At 45.5% G+C, this 23,115-nt stretch overlaps 1 protein-coding gene across 4 annotated transcripts in view; it reads right to left on the bottom strand.

The window, feature by feature from the left end:
- LOC307104095 (protein FAM149A-like) overlaps window positions 1-23,115 on the bottom strand; it is a gene marked incomplete at its 5' end in the record, with an annotated part of 124,947 nt that overhangs the window by 14,050 nt on the left and 87,782 nt on the right. For all 4 annotated transcript variants that reach the window (XM_079778729.1, XM_079778732.1, XM_079778730.1 and 1 more), the window contains 9 exons: window positions 174-383; window positions 1,071-1,174; window positions 8,185-8,339; window positions 10,038-10,228; window positions 11,724-11,894; window positions 12,804-12,926; window positions 14,776-14,918; window positions 19,039-19,183; window positions 20,140-20,250. In XM_079778729.1, coding sequence (XP_079634855.1) covers window positions 174-383; window positions 1,071-1,174; window positions 8,185-8,339; window positions 10,038-10,228; window positions 11,724-11,894; window positions 12,804-12,926; window positions 14,776-14,918; window positions 19,039-19,183; window positions 20,140-20,250 — 1,353 coding nt within the window. The remainder of the gene's footprint in view (window positions 1-173; window positions 384-1,070; window positions 1,175-8,184; window positions 8,340-10,037; window positions 10,229-11,723; window positions 11,895-12,803; window positions 12,927-14,775; window positions 14,919-19,038; window positions 19,184-20,139; window positions 20,251-23,115) is intronic.

The following is a 23,115-nucleotide window of genomic DNA, read 5'->3' as shown; positions in this document are numbered from 1 at the left end:
ACTCAAATGTTAAATATTCAATTCATGTCAATATTCAAATGCATAAACAACTTTGAAAAGTGTCTACATAAGTTTGACAGAGGATGCTTTCTCTAGAATAATCCATGAGCCCTAAGTGACAAGGGCCTCTGTCCTCTGTGACTTTGGTTTACCGTGAGAGAAGCAGGACTTACAGTCTTGTTCCCCTAAGCACCTCCTCACTGTCCATATTGGGGGTTTTCATTCTCTGTGAGTCCGAGGTGAGAGAAGGCAGCCTCCTGTGTATCGGTGTTTTCTTTCCAGGAGTCTGTAGTCGGCAGGAGTCTGAGATTCGTCCCAGACGGTGGCGGGTCGCAGAAAGGGCACTAGCCCCCACACTCAGTGATTTGTCCTCTTGTTCATTCCTGGGGAAGGGAAATCAAGTTAATTACTGGGATGCAAACTCTGTGAGAATAGGGAACATTTGCCCATGACCAAACACCATTGAGAACAGCGCCTGGCTCCTAGAAGATACTCCGATTTGTTGAAAGGATAAACAGATTATCATTTCCAATTCTGTTTCAATTTCAATGAAGAATTATCAATAGAGAGAAAAGATCTAAGTTTCTTATTCTTTATATCAAACATTATAGCCCATTAGATTGAATTCACTGCTGCATTCCCTTTTTCTTTTTCTTTTTTTTTTTAATATTTTTATTGATTTCAGAGAGGAAGGGAGATGGAGAGAGAGAGAGAGAGAGAGAAATATCAATGATGAAAGAGAATCGTTGATTAACTGCCTCCTTCACATCCCTATTGGGGATCAAGCCCACAACCCGGGCATGTGCCCAAACAGGGAATCGAAACGTCACCTCTTGGTTCATAGGTCGATGCTCAACCACTGAACCATGCTGTCTGGGCCCCTTTTTCTTATCTGCCCCAATCTAACAGTAATCCTTCTGTGGTCAATGTATGAATAGCGTGTTCTTATCCTCACACACTGGCTGTGTCCTGCCCTCAGTGTGATTCCCATTCTCTCATGCCCTCCACAGTCCGGGTGTTCACGTGTGCGCAGCACAGGGAGGAGGCGGGTGGTTATTTCTCATACGTACTGTGTCCTGTCGGCAAAATGGGTCGGTCTCTGCTGAAGCGGTTTTGCTTGAATTGTCATCACACCATTCAAATCACTATACAAATTGTTGGAGAAGCGATGGATCTGAGAAAAGAAAAACAATAAAAATTTAAAAGCATCCATAGCCATTGCCATCAGGAATGCCTGCTAGGAATCCACAGGAAGCAACGGCACTCTCAGACTGGCTAATTGGAGGAAAATTCAATAAAGGGACTAGAGCAGGGGTCCTCAAACTTTTTAAACAGGGGGCCAGTTCACTGTCCCTCAGACGGTTGGAGGGCCGGACTATAGTTTTAAAAAAAAAACTATGAACAAATTCCTATGCACACTGCACATATCTTATTTTGAAGTAAAAAAAACAAAACGGCAAAAACACCCGCATGTGGCCCGCGGGCCGTAGTTTGAGGACGCCTGGACTAGAGTTTATAAAGAGGTGGGGAGCAAAATTAACAAGGAACAGCTTAATTCCCCAACGCTTAGCCCAGTGGGGACACATGCCCACACTTGGGCCTGGAGCGACAAGGGTTGCTGCCTGGAGAAAGGCCACCAACACACCGTGACCTGGCAGCCGGGAGAAAAGCAACACCACACCTCCTTCTTCTCTAACCTCTGAGCTCCCACCCGGACAGCTGCTGGGCAGGACAGCCAGGGAAGGCAGCCTCCAGGGCAGCCCAGGGGGAGGCAGGTGCGGGGAGGACCAGGAGAAGCAGAGCAAACGTGTCCCAGCTCCTGACTGGTCAGCTTGCTCTGGACCTCTCCTCCCGTGCACTTCACAGCTCCCCGCTCTGCTTCCTGGGAGCAGCATGAGACCTGGAAAAATCCAAGCACCAGACCCAAAGGCTTAAATTAAAATCCCAGTTCTAACTGCTTCCTGGTTGGTGATCATGGGAAGATTACTGTGGAGTTTTAATTTCCTGATCTCTAAATTGGGAATAATGACAATTACTTCATAGAATTATTATGGGAGTGAAATTAGACAACATTGGTGAAAGCATGAATTAAGGGCTCAGTAATCAATTCTTTATTCCAGTTCCTTTATATGTCCAACTAGGATTCAAAATAATATTTAGACCTAAAAGACAGGGTATCTGAGACTAGAATTCTATTCCAGGTCAAGAATAGACATAGCAACCACAAACACATTTTCCTCATGTTGGATAAATGTAAAAAGAAATGTTAGAGGAATAAATGGAGACCTGTTGCAATTACCACTAGAATGCTTTGACTATTTCAAAATAAGTTCTATTAGTATTTATTTGTACTTTTACCTGTGTTGTCCATGCATTTTCTTTCAGCATTTATTCAAAAAAGAACCTCAAAATAGATGTGGAAAACATTTCTTAAAACTATTAAAAACCACAAAATACCTGTAAATAACTGCTTAGATATCATCTGGCAAAATAAATAAACTTGAGAAATGGGGACATTTGGGGAATGTTCCTATTTCTCAAGTTTATTTCTTCTGCCTGATGTTTAAAGGTTCCATGTTGTTATCAACTGTTCATTTCTATGTAATTCATGCTGCATATTTTACTATGCAAGGTGGGAAATGATGTTGAACTGTCAGAGCAGTTTCAAGAGACCAAAACTTACAACAAGCCCATAGCAATTCCAACAACAAAAGCAAATAAGCCTTATTGTAAAGCCTGCACACTGGAGAAGAAAGCAGTCCTGTTAGATATTCCTGTTTTTAACCACTACTCACCGAACTGCACGCCCGGTTCAGGCCTGTGTCCTTTCAATCTCACAAAGGCATTCTGTATCCTAGCTCCTGTGCTAGGTGCATATTTTGCCTCTGCCTTGAGTACCTCCCCTTCCTTTTCAGCTTACCAAGTCTTGCCTATTGTTTAAGATTCAGTTAAGGTCTTATTCTACATCAAGCATGTCAAACTCAAAGGCTAACATGGGCCAAATAAATAAGATTTAAGTTTATGTGGGCCGCAAAAAAACAAAAACTTCAATTTTTATAGAAACACTAGAGGCCCGGTGCATGAAATTCGTGCACGGAGGGGGGTTGTCCCTCAGCCCAGCCTGTACCCTTTGCAATCTGGGACATCCCTCTCACAATCCAGGACTGCTGGCTCCCAACTGCTTGCCTGCCTGCCTTCCTGATTGCCCCTAACCGCTTCTGCCTGCCAGCCTGATCACCCCCTAACCACTCTGCTGCCAGCCTGTTTGCCCCCAACTTCCCTCCTCTGCCAGCCTGGTTACCCCTAACTACCCTCTCCTGCAGGGTTGATTACCTCCAACTGCCCTCCCTTGCAGGCCTGGTCCTTCTCAACTGCCCTCCCTTGCAGGCCGGGTGCCTCCCAACTGCCCTCTCCTGCTGGCCATCTTGTGGTTGCCATCTTGTGTCCACATGGGGGCAGGATCTTTGACCACATGGGGGCAGCTATATTGTGTGTTGCAGTGATGATCAATCTGCATAGTACTCTTTTATTAGATAGGATGACATTTCTTTCTTTCTTTCTTTTTTTTTTTTTTATCCTCACCTGAGTATATGTTTCCATTGACTTTTAGAGAATGTGAAAGAGAAAGGGAAAGACAGAGAGAAACATCAAAGTGAGAGGAATACTTAGATTGCTTGCCTCCTTCCTGAGCCCTGACCTGGGCCCCAGCCAGGGAGGAGCCTGCAACTTAGGTACATGCCCTTGATCAGAATCTAACCTGGACTCTGCGGTTGGCAAACCTAGACATTATCCACTGAGCCAAACCGTGTAGGGCAGGTTATGACATTTCTTAGCCCTCCAGCAGCGGACCTTCATTTTTTTCTCCAGGAGTGTGGTGGAAAAGCCCTAGATCACTTTTTTGGATTCTTATACCCAAGTTACTAAGAATATTACCAGTGGCATACAGGGAGCTTAGCCAATGAGTGGTCAGAAAAGGTATTTCCTCTGTAGTTCACACCTATCTCCTGTGATCTCCGGCTCCACCCCTGCCAAGGCCTAAAGCCTCCAGCCCTGGGCAGGGACCCCCAGCTGGCTCTGATTGCCCTGCTCTAACCCCAGCCAAGGCCGCAAGCCTCTGTTTGAGGCTCAGGCCCTGGGCAGGGACCCCCAGCTGGTTCCAATTGCCCACAGACACCCACAGCTGGCTCTATCGCCTGGCTCCACCCACGGCCAAGACTGCAAGCCTCTAGGCTTGGGCTCTGGGCAGGGACCCCCAGCTGGCTCGGATCACCTGCAAGGGACCCCAGCTGGCTCCACTGGAGGGCTCCACCCCAAGCCAAGGCCTAAAGCCTCTGGCTGAGGCTTGGGCCCTGGGCAGGGACCCCCAGCTGGCTCCAATCACCTGCAGGGACCCTCAGCTGGCTCCGCTCGTGGGCTCCACCCCCAGCCAAGGCCTAAAGCCTCTGGCAGAGGCTTGGGCTCTGGGCAGGGACCCCCAGCTGGCTCCGATCGCCAGGCTCCGATCACCAGGCTCCGCCCCAACGGCCAAGGCTGCAAGCCTCTGGCCAAGACTTGGGCTCTGGGCAGGACCCCCAGCTGGCTCTGATCTCCCCGCTCCGCCCCCATCCAATGCCGCAAGCCTCTGTTTGAGGCTCGGCCCCTGGGCAGGGACCCCCAGATGGCTCTATCCCCCGCTCCATCCAAGGCCAAGGCCTCAAGCTTCTGTTTGAGGCATGGGCCCTGGTCAGGGACCCCCAGCTGGCTCCAATCACCGCAGGGGACCCCAGCTGGTTCCAGTGGCCCAGCTCCACCCCCAGCCAATGCCGCAAGCCTCTGGCTGAGGCTCGGGCCCTGGACAGGGACCCCCAGCTGGCTCCGATCGCCTGCAGGGGACCCCAGCTGGCTCTGATCACCTGTGGGGGACCCCTGCTGGCTCTGATATTCCCCTCTGATCTTCGGCTCCAATATCCCAGTTCCAACAACTGCTCTCCGAGGCTGCAGCCATCTTGGTTAGGTGTATTTGCATATTCCCTTTCTGATTGGCCGGTGGGCGTGGCCGGTGGGCATGGCTTGTGAGTGTAGCGGAGTGATGATTTGCATAGTACTGTTTTATAGATAGGATAGGCTTATTTCGATAAAGACATGCTGAACACAAAGAGCTGGAATAAATGAGAAATTATTAACATAAAATAATAGAATATTTTAATAACAATTCATATTTTTTCTTAAACATTAACTAACCAGACACTGAATAAATGCACAAATTAATAAGTGTAATGCAAATACACCTATTTTTCTTGTTCTCCAAAAGCGAAATATTTCCTGTTGCACACACCAAACAAGTCAGTACAAGACTAAAGACGCGGCAATTGGCTGCTAAAATATTCGATGCTAATATCAGTAGAGAGAAATGGTGTGCCTGCGCATAAGGAGCATAAGGGAAATGAACACAACACAATTATAGTAATCAGTCATTAGCAAATGTTGTAGTTCATTATTAATAACTAGAGGCCCGGTGCACGAAATTCGTCAACGGGGGGCGGGAGGGTCCCTCAGCCCAGCCTGCACCCTCTCCAATATGGGACCCCTCGAGGGATGTCTGATTGCCCATTTAGGCCCGATCCAGTAGGATCGGGCCTAAACAGGCAGTCGGACATCCCTCTCACAATCCAGGACTGAGGGCTCCCAACTGCTCACCTGCCTGCCTTCCTGATTGCCCCAACTGCTTCTGCCTGCCAGCCTGATCACCCCCTAACCACTCCCCTGCCAGCCTGATTGATGCCTAACTGCTCCCTTGCCAGCCTGATTGCCCCTAATTGCCCTCTCCTGAAGGCCTGGTAACCCCTAACCTCCCTCTCCTGCAGGCCTGGTCCCCCTCAACTGCCCTCCCCTGCAAGCTTGGTCCCCCCAAACTGCTCTCCCCTGCAGACCTGGGTCCCCCCAACTGCCCTTCCCTGCAATCCCGGTCGCCCCCAACTTCCCTCCTCTGCCAGCCTGGTCACCCCTAACTGCCCTCCCCTGCAGGCTTGTTCGCCCCCAACTGCCCTCACTTGCAGGCCTGGTCCCTCCCAACTGCCCTCCCCTGCTGGCCATCTTGTGGCAGCCATCTTGTGTCCACATGGGGGCAGCCATCTTTGACCACATGGGGGCAGCCATCTTGTGTGTTGGAGTGATGGTCAATTTGCATATCACTCTTTTATTAAATATGATAGAGGCCTGGTGCATGGGTAAGGGCTGTCTGGTTTGCCCTGAAGTGTGTCCCAGATCAGGGTGAGGGTTCCCTTGGGGAATGGAGCGGCCTGGGTGCGGGGCCTGTGGTGATTTGTAAGCCAGCCACACCCCCTGGTGACCCAAGTGGAGGCCCTGGTATCTGCGATTTATTTATCTTCTATAATTGAAACTTTGTAGCCTTGAGTGGAGGCCAGGTCCGGCCAAGAAGCTTGGCTTCCTCCATCACCAGGTGCAACCCAAGCCTCCTGCTTGCTCCAGCTCTGTGGCCACTGCCCTATTTTTGTTGGGTTAATTTGCATACTCGCTCCTGATTGGCTGGCGGGCGTGGCTTGTTGGTGTAGCATAGGTAGGGTCGATCTGCATATTTCTCTTTTATTAGATATGATTATGTATAACAGGGGATTGTAAAAATTAAGTTATGAAATTTTTATTAAAATGTTGCTTAGATACCGTTATGTTGACTGGCCCGCAAAAATATTAGTTGTGGGCAGCATGTGGCCCGCGGGCCATGAGTTTGACATGCTTGCTCTACTTTGTGAAGAGTATGCTGTTTTTCCTTTCAACCCTATATCATTTATGAGCTAAAGGACATATAACTATTATAATATAATGAAATGTCATATAACATAATATGATATGATATAATACATATAATTAGCTCCTGATTACAATAATAAAACACTTACTGAGTGCCTACTCTATGCCACACAATGTCTTGTCTCCTTTAATTCTCATAGACCCCATAGATAACACAACCAGTTTTGAAGGAAAGGGGCTGATTCAAGACACAAAGCTTATAAATCATGATGTCAGGCTCCAAACTTGTAGTCTATACCCAAAGCTCAACCTCTCATTCTCTCTACTACTGTACGCGATTGCCTCATCTTGTGTGTGGGCATGTGCCTGTGGCATGGCTGGACTCCCGCCAACTAATTATATGTAGCTTGAGACCAGGAACCCACTCAAACCCCTTTTCTCTGCTCCCCTCTACACAAGATGGGCTGTGCGAGACACAAAATCCCAACTCCTTAGTACTCCCGAAGGTCTCCCATGAATAAGCTTCACTTTCCACTAGGTCTTTGAGTAAGAACGCAATTCAACAAAAATTTACTAAGATCGTTAGTTGCTAGGTGCTGTGTTAGTGACTGTCATATATTTACATGATATTGCCCTCACCACAATCCCTTGGACAACATATTACTATCGTCATTCTACAGATTAAGAACCTAAAGTTTAGAAAAGTTCAATCAACACGTCCAATATAATTCCCCCTATAGGTCTCTTGATTCCAAATGCTCTGGTCTTGCCACAGTGTTTCTGCTGGTCCGAGTATCCCATCCTCTATCCCGAAGTCCAATCACTGTTCCCTAAACGTGCCCCATCTTACATTCCTCCGTGCCTTTGATGGGCCTGAAATGACCCATGCAGACTTCCTACTCCTTTATTCTCCTAAGGCACATTGCTTTTGCACATCATCCGCAGAATGTATTGCATCTGACGTGTTTTATGCTTTTTGATTTACTGGGTCAGGGACTATGCTTTCTTCATCTGCATATATCTTCAAAAAACCTAACACAGTTCACTTCACACCAACTCAATAATGTTGGATGAACCCAGTGTATACTCACTGACTGATCCTTTCATCACTTTGATGGGAGGAGATGAGAACATTTGTAACCTGCAAATTGGCTAAAAATATTGGGGCAAACATATTTTCTCTTCAAAAATATGGAAACAGTGCTACAGCTCAAAGCTGATGGAAAGTTTCAAATCTGCATGCCCCCTGCCCCCACTCTAGTAAAGAATATGGTGATTCTATTAAACTCCATGAAATAAGTATTTTAAAAATTAGTCTTATTAACAAACAGACCTGAATATCTTCATAATAAAGTTTAATAGAATAGTAATCTTGACAAACTAAAGCCAAAGGTATAAAAACTGAAGGAAAGAGAGAGACTAGGGGGAAAGCATTACCTGGTGGGGATTAAGATGAGAAGCCAGGGAGATGCTTTGAGTTTCTGAACTTCTGGATGGGGGAACACTCATTAGACCAGTGTTAATATGGGAAATGAGTCCCTGCGGAGATTTAGCCTCAGTGACTTTCAATTTTTCTTTCTGTTTTCTTCTTCCTGTGTCAACAGAAAATACAATATTATTAATAATGTTATCTAATATAGGTACTTAAAATTCACAGCTTAAAGAAAATATTTGTTCTTGAGTTACCATGAGTTTGCTATAGCCTCGGACCTTACTATAGAGTGCAGAGACCCCATGGAGCAATTGGCTGACATGATAGTTCTCCACACATACATAATGAATGCCTATCATTTCAGTATTAGGCAGAAAATTAGAGATTATATACTGAAGCAAGAGAAATTCTCAGAATTTTGTAATATTGGAACTAATCACTTTGGTTAGAAAAATAATAACATTTAAATTAGCATGATTATTATTCTATTGTACAAATTGATCACATAGCACCATCCACCACTAACATTTCTATGACTAGAGGCCTGGTACACGAAATTCTTGTATGGGGTGGGGTGGGGTCCCTCAGCTTGGCCTGCATCCTCTCGCAATCCAGGACCCCTCGGGGGATGTTGACTGCTGGTTTAGGCCCAATCCCTGCGGGCCTAAACTGGCAGTCAGACATCCCTCTCGCAATCTAGTATCGCTGGCATCTAACCGCTCCCCTGCCTGCCTGTCTGATTGCCCCTAACCACTCTATCTGATTGCCCCTAACCACTCTGTCTGCTTGCCGATTGCCCCTAACTGCACTGCCTGATTGATTGCCCCTAACCACCTCTGCCTTGGCCCCCACCACAGAAGGACATCAGGAATGACATCCAGAAGTTAGTTCGGCTATCTGTTCTAATTAGCATATTACGCTTTTATTATTATAGATTTACTTCTGCTCAGTTTCAAGTAGTTTAGAAAACATTTTATAAAGTCAAATGAAATGACTATTAAATGATCTATGTTTACATTTTACTTTAAAAATAACATCATAAATAATAAAAAGCTAATATCCCATTATTAGGGATTAGTTAGTTAAGGTTTTTGTTTTTTTTTTTTTTTTGCCATAATACATTTTTAAGTATATGACCTCTAGCTTCTTTCTTGTGTATTTCTGTGGGTTTTCCCCCAGAGTACATGTACTAGTATATCATTTTTACAACTCAAAAATAATAATGTCCTTTTTGAAGTGATTAAAGGTCACTTGTGAATGAAGGCAGAAAATGCCCGTCCCTCTCACCCCAATCATGCCCTATGTATGGCCAGGCTGGGGTGGGGCACAGCACTGACAAACAAGGCCTCTTTTTCTTTCTTTTTTTTCTTTAATATATTTTTATTGATTTCAAAGAGGAATGGAGAGGGAGAGAGAGATGGAAACATCAATGATGGAAGAGAATCATTGATCAGCTGCCTCCTGCACGCCCCCTACTGGGGATTGAGCCTGCAACCTGGGCATGTGCCCTTGACCAGAATCGACCCTTCAGCTGGCAGTCTGATGCTCTATCCACTGAGCCAAACCATCTAGGGCAGTGATGGTGAACCTATGACACGCGTGTCAGCACTGACACAAGTAGCCATTTCTGATGACACACGGCCGCTGAGGCAGCCGCATGCCGAGGATGAAACATTTGCTGCTCCTGAGGATGAAACATTTGCGAAATAATGTTTTTTCCTCAAAGTGACACACTACCCGAGTTATGCTCAGTTTTTTGGCGAAGTTTGACACACCAAGCTCAAAAGGTTGCCCATCACTGACCTAGGGCAAGGGTCTTTTTTTTCTTTTCATTAGGTCAAGTTCATCAAGTAAGTACCTGTGAGTGTAACTTCCCAGTTTTTTCTAATCAGCTCTTCCAGTATTTCTACCACATTTGTCCAGATATGATCAAACACTTCTGCAGCCACAGCATCTTTGATACAGTCATGAGGGGAAACAGGAGGAAGTCCGTGCTTGCTCTGCATCCCACAGTGGTGAGCTGATTTCTGTTCCAGGTGTTCATCGTCACTAAGGACAAAATCCATTCTAATTACTAAAAGAATCAAGGTGTTAAAGGTAAATAATGCTACCTATCTACCTAACACGCATTCATCGATGTATATTATACACATACTAGTGGCCGGTGCACGAAATTCGTGCACGGAGGGGGGGTGTTCCCTCAGCCAAGCCTGCACCCTCTCCAATCAGGGAACCCTTAGGGGATGTCTGACTGCCGGTTTAGAGCCTAAATCTGGGTCAACTGTGAGGATCCAATGGCTGGGTCAGTTTCTATGCCAGTCAGCGTCAAAAGCTCTGCCTCCTAGGCAGCCATTGGCTCCTCACACTTCACCCAGATTTGGTTCTGATAGGTCAGTTTTTATGTCAGTCAGCATCAAAAGCTCCACCTCTTAGGCTGCCATTGGTTCCTCACACTTCACCCAGATTTGGTTCTGATTAGTTGGTTTCTATGCCAGTCAGCATCTCTGGGCTTATCAACTGAGCCAGATCAGAAAGGTGGGGCTAATCAGCAGCCCCAATGGAGACCTGGAGAGAAATGAAGTCACGGCTGCTGGCCAGATTGGGAGAGAGAGAGGCAAGTGCTGATCAAAAGCTGCCACAGAGGCAACAGATCAGTCCCTGCTTCTCTCTTCAGGCCTCTCTCTGGCCCTGATTCGCAGCCCCCTCAGAAGTCAGTGCTGGGGCACTGCACCTGTCCCAGAAGCAGTCAGCTTTAGGCCCCAGGTTGCCATGGCAACCCAGTGCTGACTGCAGGACTGACTTCCGGTTGGTCGAACCTTGGTTGTTACCGGTCATTGTGACCCAGGCTTTTTATATATTAGGATAAATAACATCACATTCTTTTTTTAAACAGTGCATATTTTTTAATGTACCAATTTTCCATCACAAGGCAAATTTTTATTATGTAATATGTGAAGCTTTTGTTTAGGAACCAAATATGCATTTAGTGCTGAAACTGGACCGTCCCCTTTGCCCTCTGTGCAGCCAGAGAAACTAACCAATCAGAACCAGGAGCTCCTGGGCACCAAGTCATGTTCACCATTGTGCTAAACACAACTCTTGTTTTCTATCTGTAGCATATTGTCAAAAACAGCTGGCTGACATGGCTCAGTGGTTGAGCGCCTGCTTGTGAACCTGGAGGTCACGGTTCAATTCCTGGTCAGGGCACATGCCCGGGTTGTGGGCTCGATCCCCAGTGGGGGGCATGCAGGAGGCAGCCAATCAATGATTCCTTCCCATCATTGCTCTTTCTATCTCTCTCTCCCTCTCCCCACTTCTCTGAAATCAATAAAAATATATTTTAAAAAAGAAAAGAAAGGGAACCAGTCTTCTAGCATAGACATTTCCTGCCAGGAACCTGAAAGCTTTTGAGAGCACAATACTCTCCAAAGAATAGAGAATCTTTTGGAAAGTGAAATATGCACTAAATGAGCACGTAATCAAACTAAATAACAAATTAATATTATTAAACCATTAAGTCAGTGCCAAATAAAATTCCACTCACTCTTCTTTTCTGTCGAAAGCGAAATATTCTTCGATTTTTCCATCCACATCGTAGACCTCTTCCTGCAGGGATGAACATGCGGCTAGGTCGGCCACCTCTGTGCAGTCGGGACCTGGCAGGGCCTGGGCTGCAAGTGCTGCTGGGAGTATTTGAGAGCCGGAAATGCACAACCTACGGGGAAAGCAGATTCTCCATGGGAGCTTGTAGAACATCAAGAATACAATGTGTGCATGATTATGGTAGGTCTTTAAATTATCCAGGAAGCACAGAGTCCCAAATTTAAAAGTCACTAAATATTACATTTAACAAAAGTCATATCCTTAGAAGCAGCATTTTTAACACGGGCATCATTAAACATTTTAAGGGCTTCTTGGAAGTCTAAATTATTCTATGAATTTGCATCCTCTTTGCTACAATGGAAGGATGTCATGGCCCCGTCCCAAGTATGTGTGACTGGCATGGAGGCATTCGTTGAAATCTGTTAGTGAGCAAAAGAAAATGGCTGGAGCTGTAGTCCTTCTGCTGCTACTGCCTTGGGGCTTAGGATCCAGTAGTTTTGATTTTGTTTCTAGCTCACCTTTCAGAGTTTCTTTGAAACAAAGGTTGAAAAGTTAACTCCTTTGCCCAGCCGGTGTTGCTCAGTGGTTGAGCGTTGACCTATGAACTAAGAGGTCACAGATCGATTCCTGGTCAGGGCACATGCCCAAGTTGTGGGCTCAGTCTCCAATGTGGGATGTGCAGGAAGCAGCTGATCAATGACTCTCTCATCATTGATGGTTCTATCTCTCTCTCCCTCTCTATTCCTCTCTGAAATCAATAAAAATATATTTTAACTCCCTTGATATCGGTATTACACACACACACACACACACAAACATACACATACACTGTCATCATCATCATCATCATCATCATCTGGAATCAGAAGCATCTTATAAAAATAATGCTCTGTACCTGCCCTTCAGTGAAATATAAACTTGCAAAGTGGTGGAACCGAGGCTCACGGCTGAGACAGACATGAAAAAGTATAGCTCAAATGCCATTAAAACTACCTTTTGGAAGCAGCTTGTAGGAACTTACTGCCTGATGTTGCTGCATTCACGAGCATCCGGGGAGCATTTGTGACCTGCAGAGCGAGGCTCGCTGCCCTGGAAGTGGCGGACCCCTTCATCGGTCGGCAGGATGACCTGTCTTCCTAATACTCTGCAAGGTTTAAAAAAAGAGAAAACCATTAATATTTTTATGGAGAAGGTAAAATGTTTTGCAACTTTAAAAGTCATATAAAATACTATTCTGAAGGAACATGTATGAAACAATAAGGAACATACTGGTACATGGGAAGTATCCCGGCATCACCGAAAACCACAGGCTTTAAGGGACAGGCCAGACTGTTCTTGCCACTGGCAGACTTGAGGCCAAGTTCTCAGGCGTCTAGGCCACTGACTCCATTTGTTTGATTGTGTAGGCAGGACAGAATGATAACAGGCACCTAGAGATAAAGTCTATCAGATCCTTACATCTAGGGCACTGGTTTTCAACTGTTTTCCTCTCATGGCACACGTAAACTAATTACTAAAATTCTGCGGCACATTAAAAAAATATATATATATATATATATTGCCACATGAATTTTTAAAACATGTCATACCTGCCTGTTTAGCCAGGGGCACTGACTTCTTTTCCCTTAGATTGTCAAATAAAAAAATGACAATAGCCATTGCTTGTGAATGATTCAAAATTACTTATTTTTATTGTCGTATCAGCAAAAAATATGTTTGGTGTGCCACAGAATTTTAGTAATTAGTTTATGTGTGCCATGAGAGGGAAAAGTTTGAAAACACTGATGGTGGGTAATGCAAGCACACAGTTCTCTATAAATGTTAACTAAATCTACGTAATGAATAGAAATCTATAAATATGTAGACTTGGCTTATGTTCCTTTCAATTTCTTCTTCTATCCTCCCCTCCTACATGTTTTATCTTAACTATGTGAGTTAACGGAGACAGGAGCAGCTCTGAGTTCCTGACACTTTGGTAGGCTCCCCAGGTCTAGAAAAGTCAGCACCCACAAGTAATAGCTAAGGGACCTATTGCATTCTCTGAGGCGGGAGGCTTACAGAGGCCTAAAAAGAAAAAAGAAAAAACTACCTAGTCAAGAATTTTTTAAAGGTACCTGGTGGATGCCACCAGAAGATCTGCATGAATATTGTCATTGACCTCCCCAGGCACAATACAGAGGACCTACGGAGAACCTATATGGATTGCCCCCTACAAGGAACATAGGACCTTCGGAGAACCTATATGGACTGCCCCCTACAAGGAACAGAGGACCTACGGAGAACCTATATGGATTGCCCCCTACAAGGAACAGAGGACCTTCGGAGAACCTATATGGATTGCCCCCTACAAGGAACAGAGGACCTTCGGAGAACCTATATGGATTGCCCCCTACAAGGAACAGAGGACCTTCGGAGAACCTATATGGATTGCCCCCTACAAGGAACAGAGGACCTTCGGAGAACCTATATGGACTGCCCCCTAAGTAGTTTAGCTGAGTTATTGAAAGAAGAAAACACTTCCCTTTATATCCAATCTAGAGTCTCCATCTTGGATATAAAAACAACAAGTGATCCTTCCTACATAAGGAATCTTGGTGCAATGGTAAGGTTCATCTATCTAATCATTCAGCAAATAATTACTTTGTCCCTCCTCCACCCGCGAGCTGTGCCCTACTTTCAGTACTGAGGACACACACGTGTTGCTCACATCCTAGTGAGCATGGAGGTAAAGGGTGGCCTACCATCTTGCATCTGTTCTGAGGATGAGCTAACTGTGCTTCTCGGACATTAAAGTGAACTTGAGTATAGGGATGTCTCAGTCGTTGCCCAGCCGCCATCCCAAAAGATGCCATATCTCAGTAAAGGGCACGTGTTCTGGATACACATTTTGACCAGGCAAGTGTTTCAGTCAAAATGTACTCATCGTGTTAAACAAGTCCGGAGTGGGCGGTTCCCAAACCCACTGTGGTGAATTACTATGAATGACCCCCTACCTCAGATGGATGGATCGTCTCGCCCACTCGCTGCACTCAGCCATGAGGTTCTGGGTCTGTGGGCTCACTTTCCCTTCGAATAACATCTCCTCGACCTCCCAGAATAGCTGCTGTACTTTCTGTGCACTGGCTTTGTCAAACTCCTAAAACAGAAATGCACATTTGGTTACAAGACTGAAAGTTGTAGACATAACGGCTTCATAATCCAGGATGCTAACATGTTTAAAGCACCCATTATGACAAGATCGAAATAAGTGGATTTTGTGGTCAGACACACCAGTGCTGCAATTTTCAGTCTTCTGATAAACTGCATTCCACTCTGGCCCACAGTTTTTGTAACTATTAAGTAGAGATCATCTACTACATGAGTTATGAGACATATTTGAGATTTTACATAGATATAGTGATAGGTATAGGTATACATAATGACACAGATCTTAATATAGATACTTACACACACACACACATATATATGTGTGTATATATATATATTTATATATATATATATATACATTTATACACACACACACACACACACACACACACACACACACTAGAGGCCCAGTGCATGGATTTGTGCATCAGTGGGGTCCCTCAGCCTGGCCTGTGCCTTCTCACAATCCGGGACCCCTCCGGGGATGTTGGACTGCCTGTGGGGATCGGGCCGAAACTGGCAGTCTGACATCCCCTGAGGGATGTAGTAGTGCACCAAATGGCAGGCAGCCGGGGAGGAGCCCAAGCCAACTGCTCCCACTCATCCTGGCCCCGCTGCGTCTGCTGACACTTCCGCTAGGTAGGGCTGTGGCGGAGGTGAGAGAGGCTCAAGCCACTGCAGCTGCAGCTGCGCTCACCAGCCATGAGCCTGGTGTCTGGCGCCCGTCAGCTGAGTGGTGCTCCTGCTGTGGAGCGCACTGACCACCAGGGGGCAGCTCCTGCATTGAGCATCTGCCTTCTGGTGGTCAGTGCGCATCATAGCAACCAGCCAAAAGGTTGACTGGTCAAACAGTTGACTGGTCACTTAGGGTTTTATTTATATAGATGCACACACACACACACACGCACACGCACACACACGTGTATAAACATGCAGACATATGTCTCTCATATGGTTGGGTGAGACCACATCTAAGCACATCTGCAATGTTCAGACTATTTCTTTCTCTGATGATACCACTGAAAAGGAAAAGGGCTTTTATAGAAAGGGCCATTCAGATTCTTTCAATCAATGAAAAAAAATCTTGAGGCGTGATTATTAGGGTGAGGCCAGAGTATTAATTTTTCCTGCCGGACCTAAAGAGGTTCTTGGGCTGTGGCTACAGTGAAATGTGGATAAGAAAACCTTTCAGCCTTTCTACGTGTTCTCGACGGTTGGGAGGCAACAGTCCTACAGCCCTCAGGTCAAGGAGGAGAATGTGAACATTACCAGAATTAGGAGAACCTACACTGAGCAGGCAGCCTCCAGAGCAAACACCTGGTTATCTTTTCTTCCAGGGATGTGTGAACCTGAAATCTAATCCACAACTAAGGGCAACAAAATGCATATTCAGTCTGACATACCTGATCCAAATGGTATACTCAGGTTGATTTTCATAGAACGCTAGTCAATATTTTCTGTGTTACTTCTTCCCTCCAATTGATAATAAACTAGATTCCCAGGTTGCAAGGGAGTTGAATTCTTTTTTTAAAATGCAAATAAGGCCCTGACCGGTTTGGCTCAGTGGATAGAGCGTCGGCCTGTGGACTGAAAGGTCCCAGGTTCGATTCCGGTCAAGGGCATGTACCTTGGTTGCGGGCACATCCCCAGTGGGGAGTGTGCAGGAGGCAGCTGATCGATGTTTCTTTCTCATCAATGTTTCTAACTCTCTCTCCCTCTCCCTTCCTCTCTGTAAAAAATCAATAAAATATGTTTTAAAATGCAAATAAGGAGAAACTCAATAATAACATATGCCTCTTAGGAGGGAATTGCCTGGGTGCGGCCTGGGAGAGGGCTTACTTTCCATTTGCTCTCGATTGCATTTGGCTGCTTTTGCAAATATTCTCTATCAAAAAGTAAATAAAAGTGTTTAAAAGCAACTGTAGGTTCTGGAGTGATGTACATCCTATCTAATAAGGAGGGAATATGCTAATTGACTGCCATGACCTCAAAGATGGCGGTGCCCACATCCACAAGATGGCAGCACCCAGTCCCCTCAGCCCCGCTGGGGTGGCAGGGGTGCAGCAAGGCCGGGCCTGCCCCTAGTCTCCCAGTCCCCTCAGGCCCCCAGCCACCCAGGGCCGGACCAAGGCACAGGCAAGCCTCAGATGGCAGCTGTCGAGCTGCCCAGGGCCGCCCGAGGTGCAAGCAAGCCTCAGATGGCAGCTGCCCAGCCGCCCAGGGCTGCCCAAGGTTCAGGTAACCAGGGCCAGCCGAGGCTTGAGCTGCCAGCGGTGGCAGCAGCAGAGGTGTGATGGAGGCATCGCTTTCCCCGGATCGTTGGGTTACCTCCTGCCCCAGAGGGCTCCCAGACTACGAGAGGGGGTAGGCTGGGCTGAGGGACCCCTCCTCCAGAGCATGAATTTTCATGCACGGGGCCTCTAGTTCTATAAATGAAAGCCATAAGAGTCTCTCTGGATAATTACATGAAAATCCAGAATTTGGTCAGAGTGAAGCCATGACTCTCAGCCTTCTTCCCACCTGTACACTCATGAGCAGAGTGCGAGTGGGGGTGGCAGGGAGTGGGCGTGAGGTGGGGGCTGCTTATCAGAAGTGAGAGTCACACCTTTGAAGAGGTCCTGAGTGACTCAGAGCTGACTCCCGCCCAGCGTCCCCTCCTACACTTTGAAAATCGCAGCTGTCAGATGGTAGGAGGAAGACGGGCAAGTGGAGAACTGCTCTTAAAGAGAGCAAAGAAAAACACAACGCAAGAAAGTGCAAGAGTTAGAACACCCAAGGGCGACAGTGGAGGCTCCCAGTCAAAGGGCTTCACCAAAGGCCGTGCCCGGGATGCTCAGGGGCACTTGGGGGGCGAAGGGGGCAGGAGGCTGTGCGATCGCAGAGCACCCCACAGAGCTGCAGACTAAACGCTTGCCTGGCTCCAAACCCCACTCCCCAAAATGACAAACATAAGGTCAAAGTTAACGGTTTCCACAAGAGTTAGAAGGTGAAAGGAAAACATCTGCTTAGAAATCCTCTAACCATGGCGATTTTTTAGTTTTTACTTCACCCAAATTTTCCTCTTGAGTTCCTACTGTCAGCGTCTGTCCTGAGCTTCCCGCCATAGATCTCATGTAAGAAATTAAATGTAACACCCCCAGAGGGAGGGGAAGGAAGTAGAAAAAAACGAAACTATTAATAGCTGAGGCTTTGAGTTATGGGAATATAAGTGATTTTTTTGTTTTTCCTTATATGTCCTGTATTTTTAAGATTTTATGCGTGACACAGAAATGATTTTATATGTATGGCTATGTATGTGTATAATAGGTAACGCTTTTAAAATTGGTAAAAATATATTTTTAAAAATAAGAAAGCAGCCCTAGCCAGTTTGGCTCACTGGATAGAGCGTTGGCCTGCAGCCTTCATCCTGGGTTCGATTCTGGTCAAAGGTACATGCCCGGGTTGCGAGCTTGATCCCCAGTTCGGGGAGGGGGGGGGGGGTTGCAGGAGGCAGCCAATCAATGATTCTCTCTCATCACTGATGTTTCTATCTCACTCTCCCTCCCCTTCTTCTCTGAAATCAACAAAAATATATTTTTAAAAAATAATAAGAAGAAAGCAGCACTGCCTGGTGTGGCTCAGTTGGTGAGTGTCATCCTATGCACTGGTTCAATTCCCTGTCAGGACACGTGCCCTAGTTGCAGGCTCCATCCCCAGTAGGGGGCGTGCAGGAGGTAGACAATCAATGGTTCTTATCTCTCGCAGATATTTCTCTCTCTCTCTCCCTCTCTATTCCTCTCTCTCTCAAGTCAATAAAAACATGAAGGAGAGAGAGAGAGAGAGCCCTAGCCGGTTTTGCTCAGTGGATAGAGCATCAGCCTTTGGACTGAAGGGTCCCTGTGTTTGATTCCTGTCAAGGGCACATACCCGGGTTGCGCCTCAGTAGGGGGTGTGCAGGAGGCAGCTAATCAATGATTCTCTCTCATCATTGATGTTTCTATTTCCCTCTCCCTTCCTCTCTGAAATCAATAAAAATGTATATAAAAAATAAAAATAATTTAAAAAATAAGAAAGCAACTCTTCTTTATACATTGTAAACATGCACTTATCCAAAGTATTCTGAGACATACTTCATCTCTCCATGAGCAAATGGAGCTCCTTTCGGTAGATAAACCCGTGGTCGAGTTCGAACTCTGCGTCCCAGACCTGGACCAAGAGCTGTGGGCTTCTGTGGGTGTGGGGCTTCCACTGGATGAAAACGGTGACACGGACTCACTGCAGGAACAAACGGAGGCAACATAAATAATACTAGAGAATATTACTAGAGGCCCAGTGCACGAAATTCGTGCATTCGGGGGGGGGGGGGGGCGTCCCTCAGTCCGGCCTGTGCCCTCTTGCAGTTTGGGAGCCCTCGGGGGGAGCGGGCCTAAGCCATCAGTTGGACATCCTTAGAACTGCAGGCTTCTGGCTGAGCAGCACTCCCCTTGTGGGAGCGCATTGACCACCAGGGGGCAACTCCTGCATTGAGTGTCTGCCCCCTGGTGGTCAGTGAGCATCACAGTGACCGTCATTCCGCTGTTGGGCTGAAACTGGCTCTTTGACATCCCCCAAGGGGTTCCGGATTGCGAAAGGGCACAGGCCAGGCCGAGAGACCTCACTGGTGCATGATTGGGGCCGGGGAGGGATCGTGGGAGGGCTCAAGGGCGTGTCCGGCCCTACTCGCTCAGTAACGATGGGTCGGACCCCAGCAGCAAGCTAACCTATTGGTCGGAGCGTATGCCCCCTAGTGGTCAGTGCACGTCATAGCAACTGGTCAACAAGTCGACTGTCTGCCCCTTGGTGGTCAGTGCACATCATAGCAAGCAGTTGATCAGCCTTAGCATATCATTAGTATATTACGCTTTGATTGGTTGAACGGCCAACCGGACAATTGGACACTTAGCATATTAGGCTTTTATTATATAGGATTTCCTGGGAAGAGGATAGGCTGGAAACTGGCTTTATTTCTCTGAGCCACTTCCTCTTTCTTTCTTTAAATACATTGGTCAATTTCACAGCACACAGAATTTTCAAATACTGATGCAATGTAACATTTCACTAATTTTAGTTTTATATGAAAATAAAACTGCTTCTTTTAGAAATTCATGGCCAATCTTCAATTTTGTTTCCCATGTTCATTATGGGCATGTTTTGGTTTTGCAATCAGAAGTATTTCATAGATTAATCCTTACCAGGTATATTTATCAATGGCTTTCTGCACATTACTTGTAAAATGTGTAGGTAAAGGATCTTTGCTTTTTACAGAAAAATTGTGTTTCCCAGATCCTTCTGACAGTCCTCTCCTGAAAAATAAAATAAAATATTAAAAGTATTTCTAACATAATAATATAATTTTATTCATTAAGACTTTTAAAATTTCCCTTTGTATAAAGTTGCTCCCTCCCTCCTGCCATGTCCCCCTATACCCACACATGTGCACACACATAGCCATCCAATGTGAATGAATCAACATTATGTTTATTTTTTTGTCAGATCAGCAAAAAACCTACCGTATTTTCTGGCTTATAAGATGACTTTTTAACCCAGGAAAATATTCTCAAAAGTCGGGGGTCTTATATGCCGAAAAATACGGTACCTGTATCCCCAGCAAGCCACTGTCTCAGTGCTGGAGCTGAGAGTGAGTACCGTATTTTCCGGTGTATAAGACCCCCGACTTTTGAGAAGATTTTCCTGGGTTAAAAAGTCGTCTTATACGCTGGAAAATATGGTATTTTTGGTTGTGCAGCAGAATTTCAGTAACTAGTTTATGTGTGCCATGAGATGAAAAAGGCTGAAAATTGCTGCACTTTATAGATAGATCAGGTTGATCTTGCTCACTGCTATTATTATTAGGAAATGCTACCCTATGAAAATGTTCTTGTTAACTTGCACCTCCCACAACATTTCTTAGTATGCATCTCTCTTTTTGTTTGTTTTTATTTCTTTAAACTTTTTAAATTTTTCAATTACAGTTGACATTCAGTATTATATTAGTTTCAGGTGCACAGCATAGTGGTTAGACATTTATATACCTTACGAAGTGATCCCCTGACATTTCAGGTACCCACCTGGCACCATACATACTTATTACAATATTATTGACTATATTCCCTGTGCTGTACCTAACACCCATGAATTTATACTTCTTAACCCCTTCACCTTCCTCACCCACCCCTCCAACCCACCTCCCATGTGGCAACCATCAGCTTGTTCTCTGCATCTGTGATTCTGTTTCTCTTTTGTTTGTTTACTTTGCTCTTTAGATTAAACATAGAAGTGAAATCATATGGAATTTGTCTTTTTCTCTCTGACTTATTTCACTTAGCATAATACCCTCTAGGGCCATCCATGTTTTTTTAAATGGGAAGATTTCTCTTTTTTATGGCCAAGTAATCTACTAGTCCTAATATATAAAAATCCAGGGGCCGTCATGACCTAAACAACTGGAAATATGACCAAACAGCAGGCTGCAGGCATGAGGCCCGGAAAGAGAGGCAGGGTCTGATCTGCAGCTGCCACGGAGGCTGTGGATCAGGCACAGAAATAGGCCCAGAGAGAGAGGCAAGGCCTGATCAGCAGCTGTTTCGAGGCTGCAGACCAGGCCCGGAGAGAGAGAGAGTGGGGCCATTCTGGATTTCCCAAAGGAGGCAATGCCAGCCTACGAGGTGGAGCTTTTGACTCTGACTGGCATAGAAACCAACCAATCAGAACCTAATCTGGGCCTAGGCAAGTCTATTTTGAAGAAGTGGCATTAGAACACTCAAGGGGCCAAAGAGCCGCATGTGGCTCGAGAGCCGTGGTTTGCCGACCACTGAGATAGGATATAGATATATTCCACACCATCTTTATCCACTCCTCAATGGGTGGGCACTTATGTTGCTTAAGCTCTCTTTCAATACTTGTCTTTTCATTATGATGATCTTGACCCTTTATTAGCTTTCTTTACCTGTAGCACCTAAACCAATGCCTGTCAGGTAAAGATGCCCTGTTTCTTGAAAAACAAATCAATAGGCAGAGATTCAATCAGTGCCTCTAAAGAGTATGTTTTTGCTCTCGGATTACTCTGAATGTTCATGCTTAAATCAAAAGATTACACTGTGACCAGACTCAAAAATATTCTCCAAATTAAAGACATTTCTGGAACTATTTTAACCTTTATAAAGAAAGAAAATTCACAGTAGCTGATATCTCCAAAAAATGGAGATTACAACAGAATGGAGTCCCTCCAGCACTCATTTAGCTTCTCTTGCTCCTACTTAGCATTTCCTCTCCTTTTGTGCATCTTGAAAACGCATACCCATTTGTTTTTGTTTCCAACTAAATAAGTTCTTCTTCCAGAATATTCACCCTTTTCCTGAGGTCATGGGGTGGGGTGGGAGGAGTGGGAAGGAGGAAGTTCAAACTAAGAAAATTATTTACAAAATGGGAGAACTAGTTTCCCTCCTCACATTACACCATATCCTTGCCAAGAGGCACACTCCTGCTCACTTCAAAGTGAAGTGAGACCACCAGGTCTCCAAGACAGGGGTGCTGGCCAGCTATGGGGGTGGGGGTGGGGATTGCTAGAAAATGGACGCCTTGAAATGACTTTCAGACCATTTCTCCAACTTTTTCTCCTCTGCTCTTCCCCGCGTCTTCAAAGTCTCTGGACTTCTGTGGGACTTCTTGAACTTCCAAGTTCAGTGTAATGGCTCAGACATTTGACCCCAGAATTCAGGAGAATTCGGAAGAGGAACTTGAGCCCATCCACTCAATGACTGCCCAAGGTCACAAGGACGACAGGGGTGGAGCTGGTCTCTCCATGAACCACAGGTTACTGACATTGTAAACTAAAAACAGAATCTGCAAACATTTACCTTTAGTTTTTCTTTTTATGTCTTGTTTTGCGTCATTGGTTTCTCTGTCTTCCAGTCATGCAGTATTGTACTGTTGTTTCATGCAATATACTGAACATCTTTAATTCCCTGTAAACTATCAACTCCTACACCAGCCCTACAGTCTAGGAAAACATACACAACTTACAGGATGCGTCCTACAAATACCTTAAAACTTGAATGTGGTGGAACATTTAAGCTTTTATTACATACCACGTAGACCTGTAACAGCTCTACCCTAGTTCCTTATATTTTAGAGATGAAAAACGTCAGCTTCGTGGGTACATTTAGGGC

This window comes from Cnephaeus nilssonii (assembly GCF_951640355.1).
Source record: "Cnephaeus nilssonii genome assembly, chromosome: 8".
NCBI classification, from domain to species: Eukaryota; Metazoa; Chordata; class Mammalia; order Chiroptera; family Vespertilionidae; genus Cnephaeus; species Cnephaeus nilssonii.
Note: the sequence above shows the minus strand (reverse complement) of the source record. Positions and strands in the feature narration are given on the sequence as shown.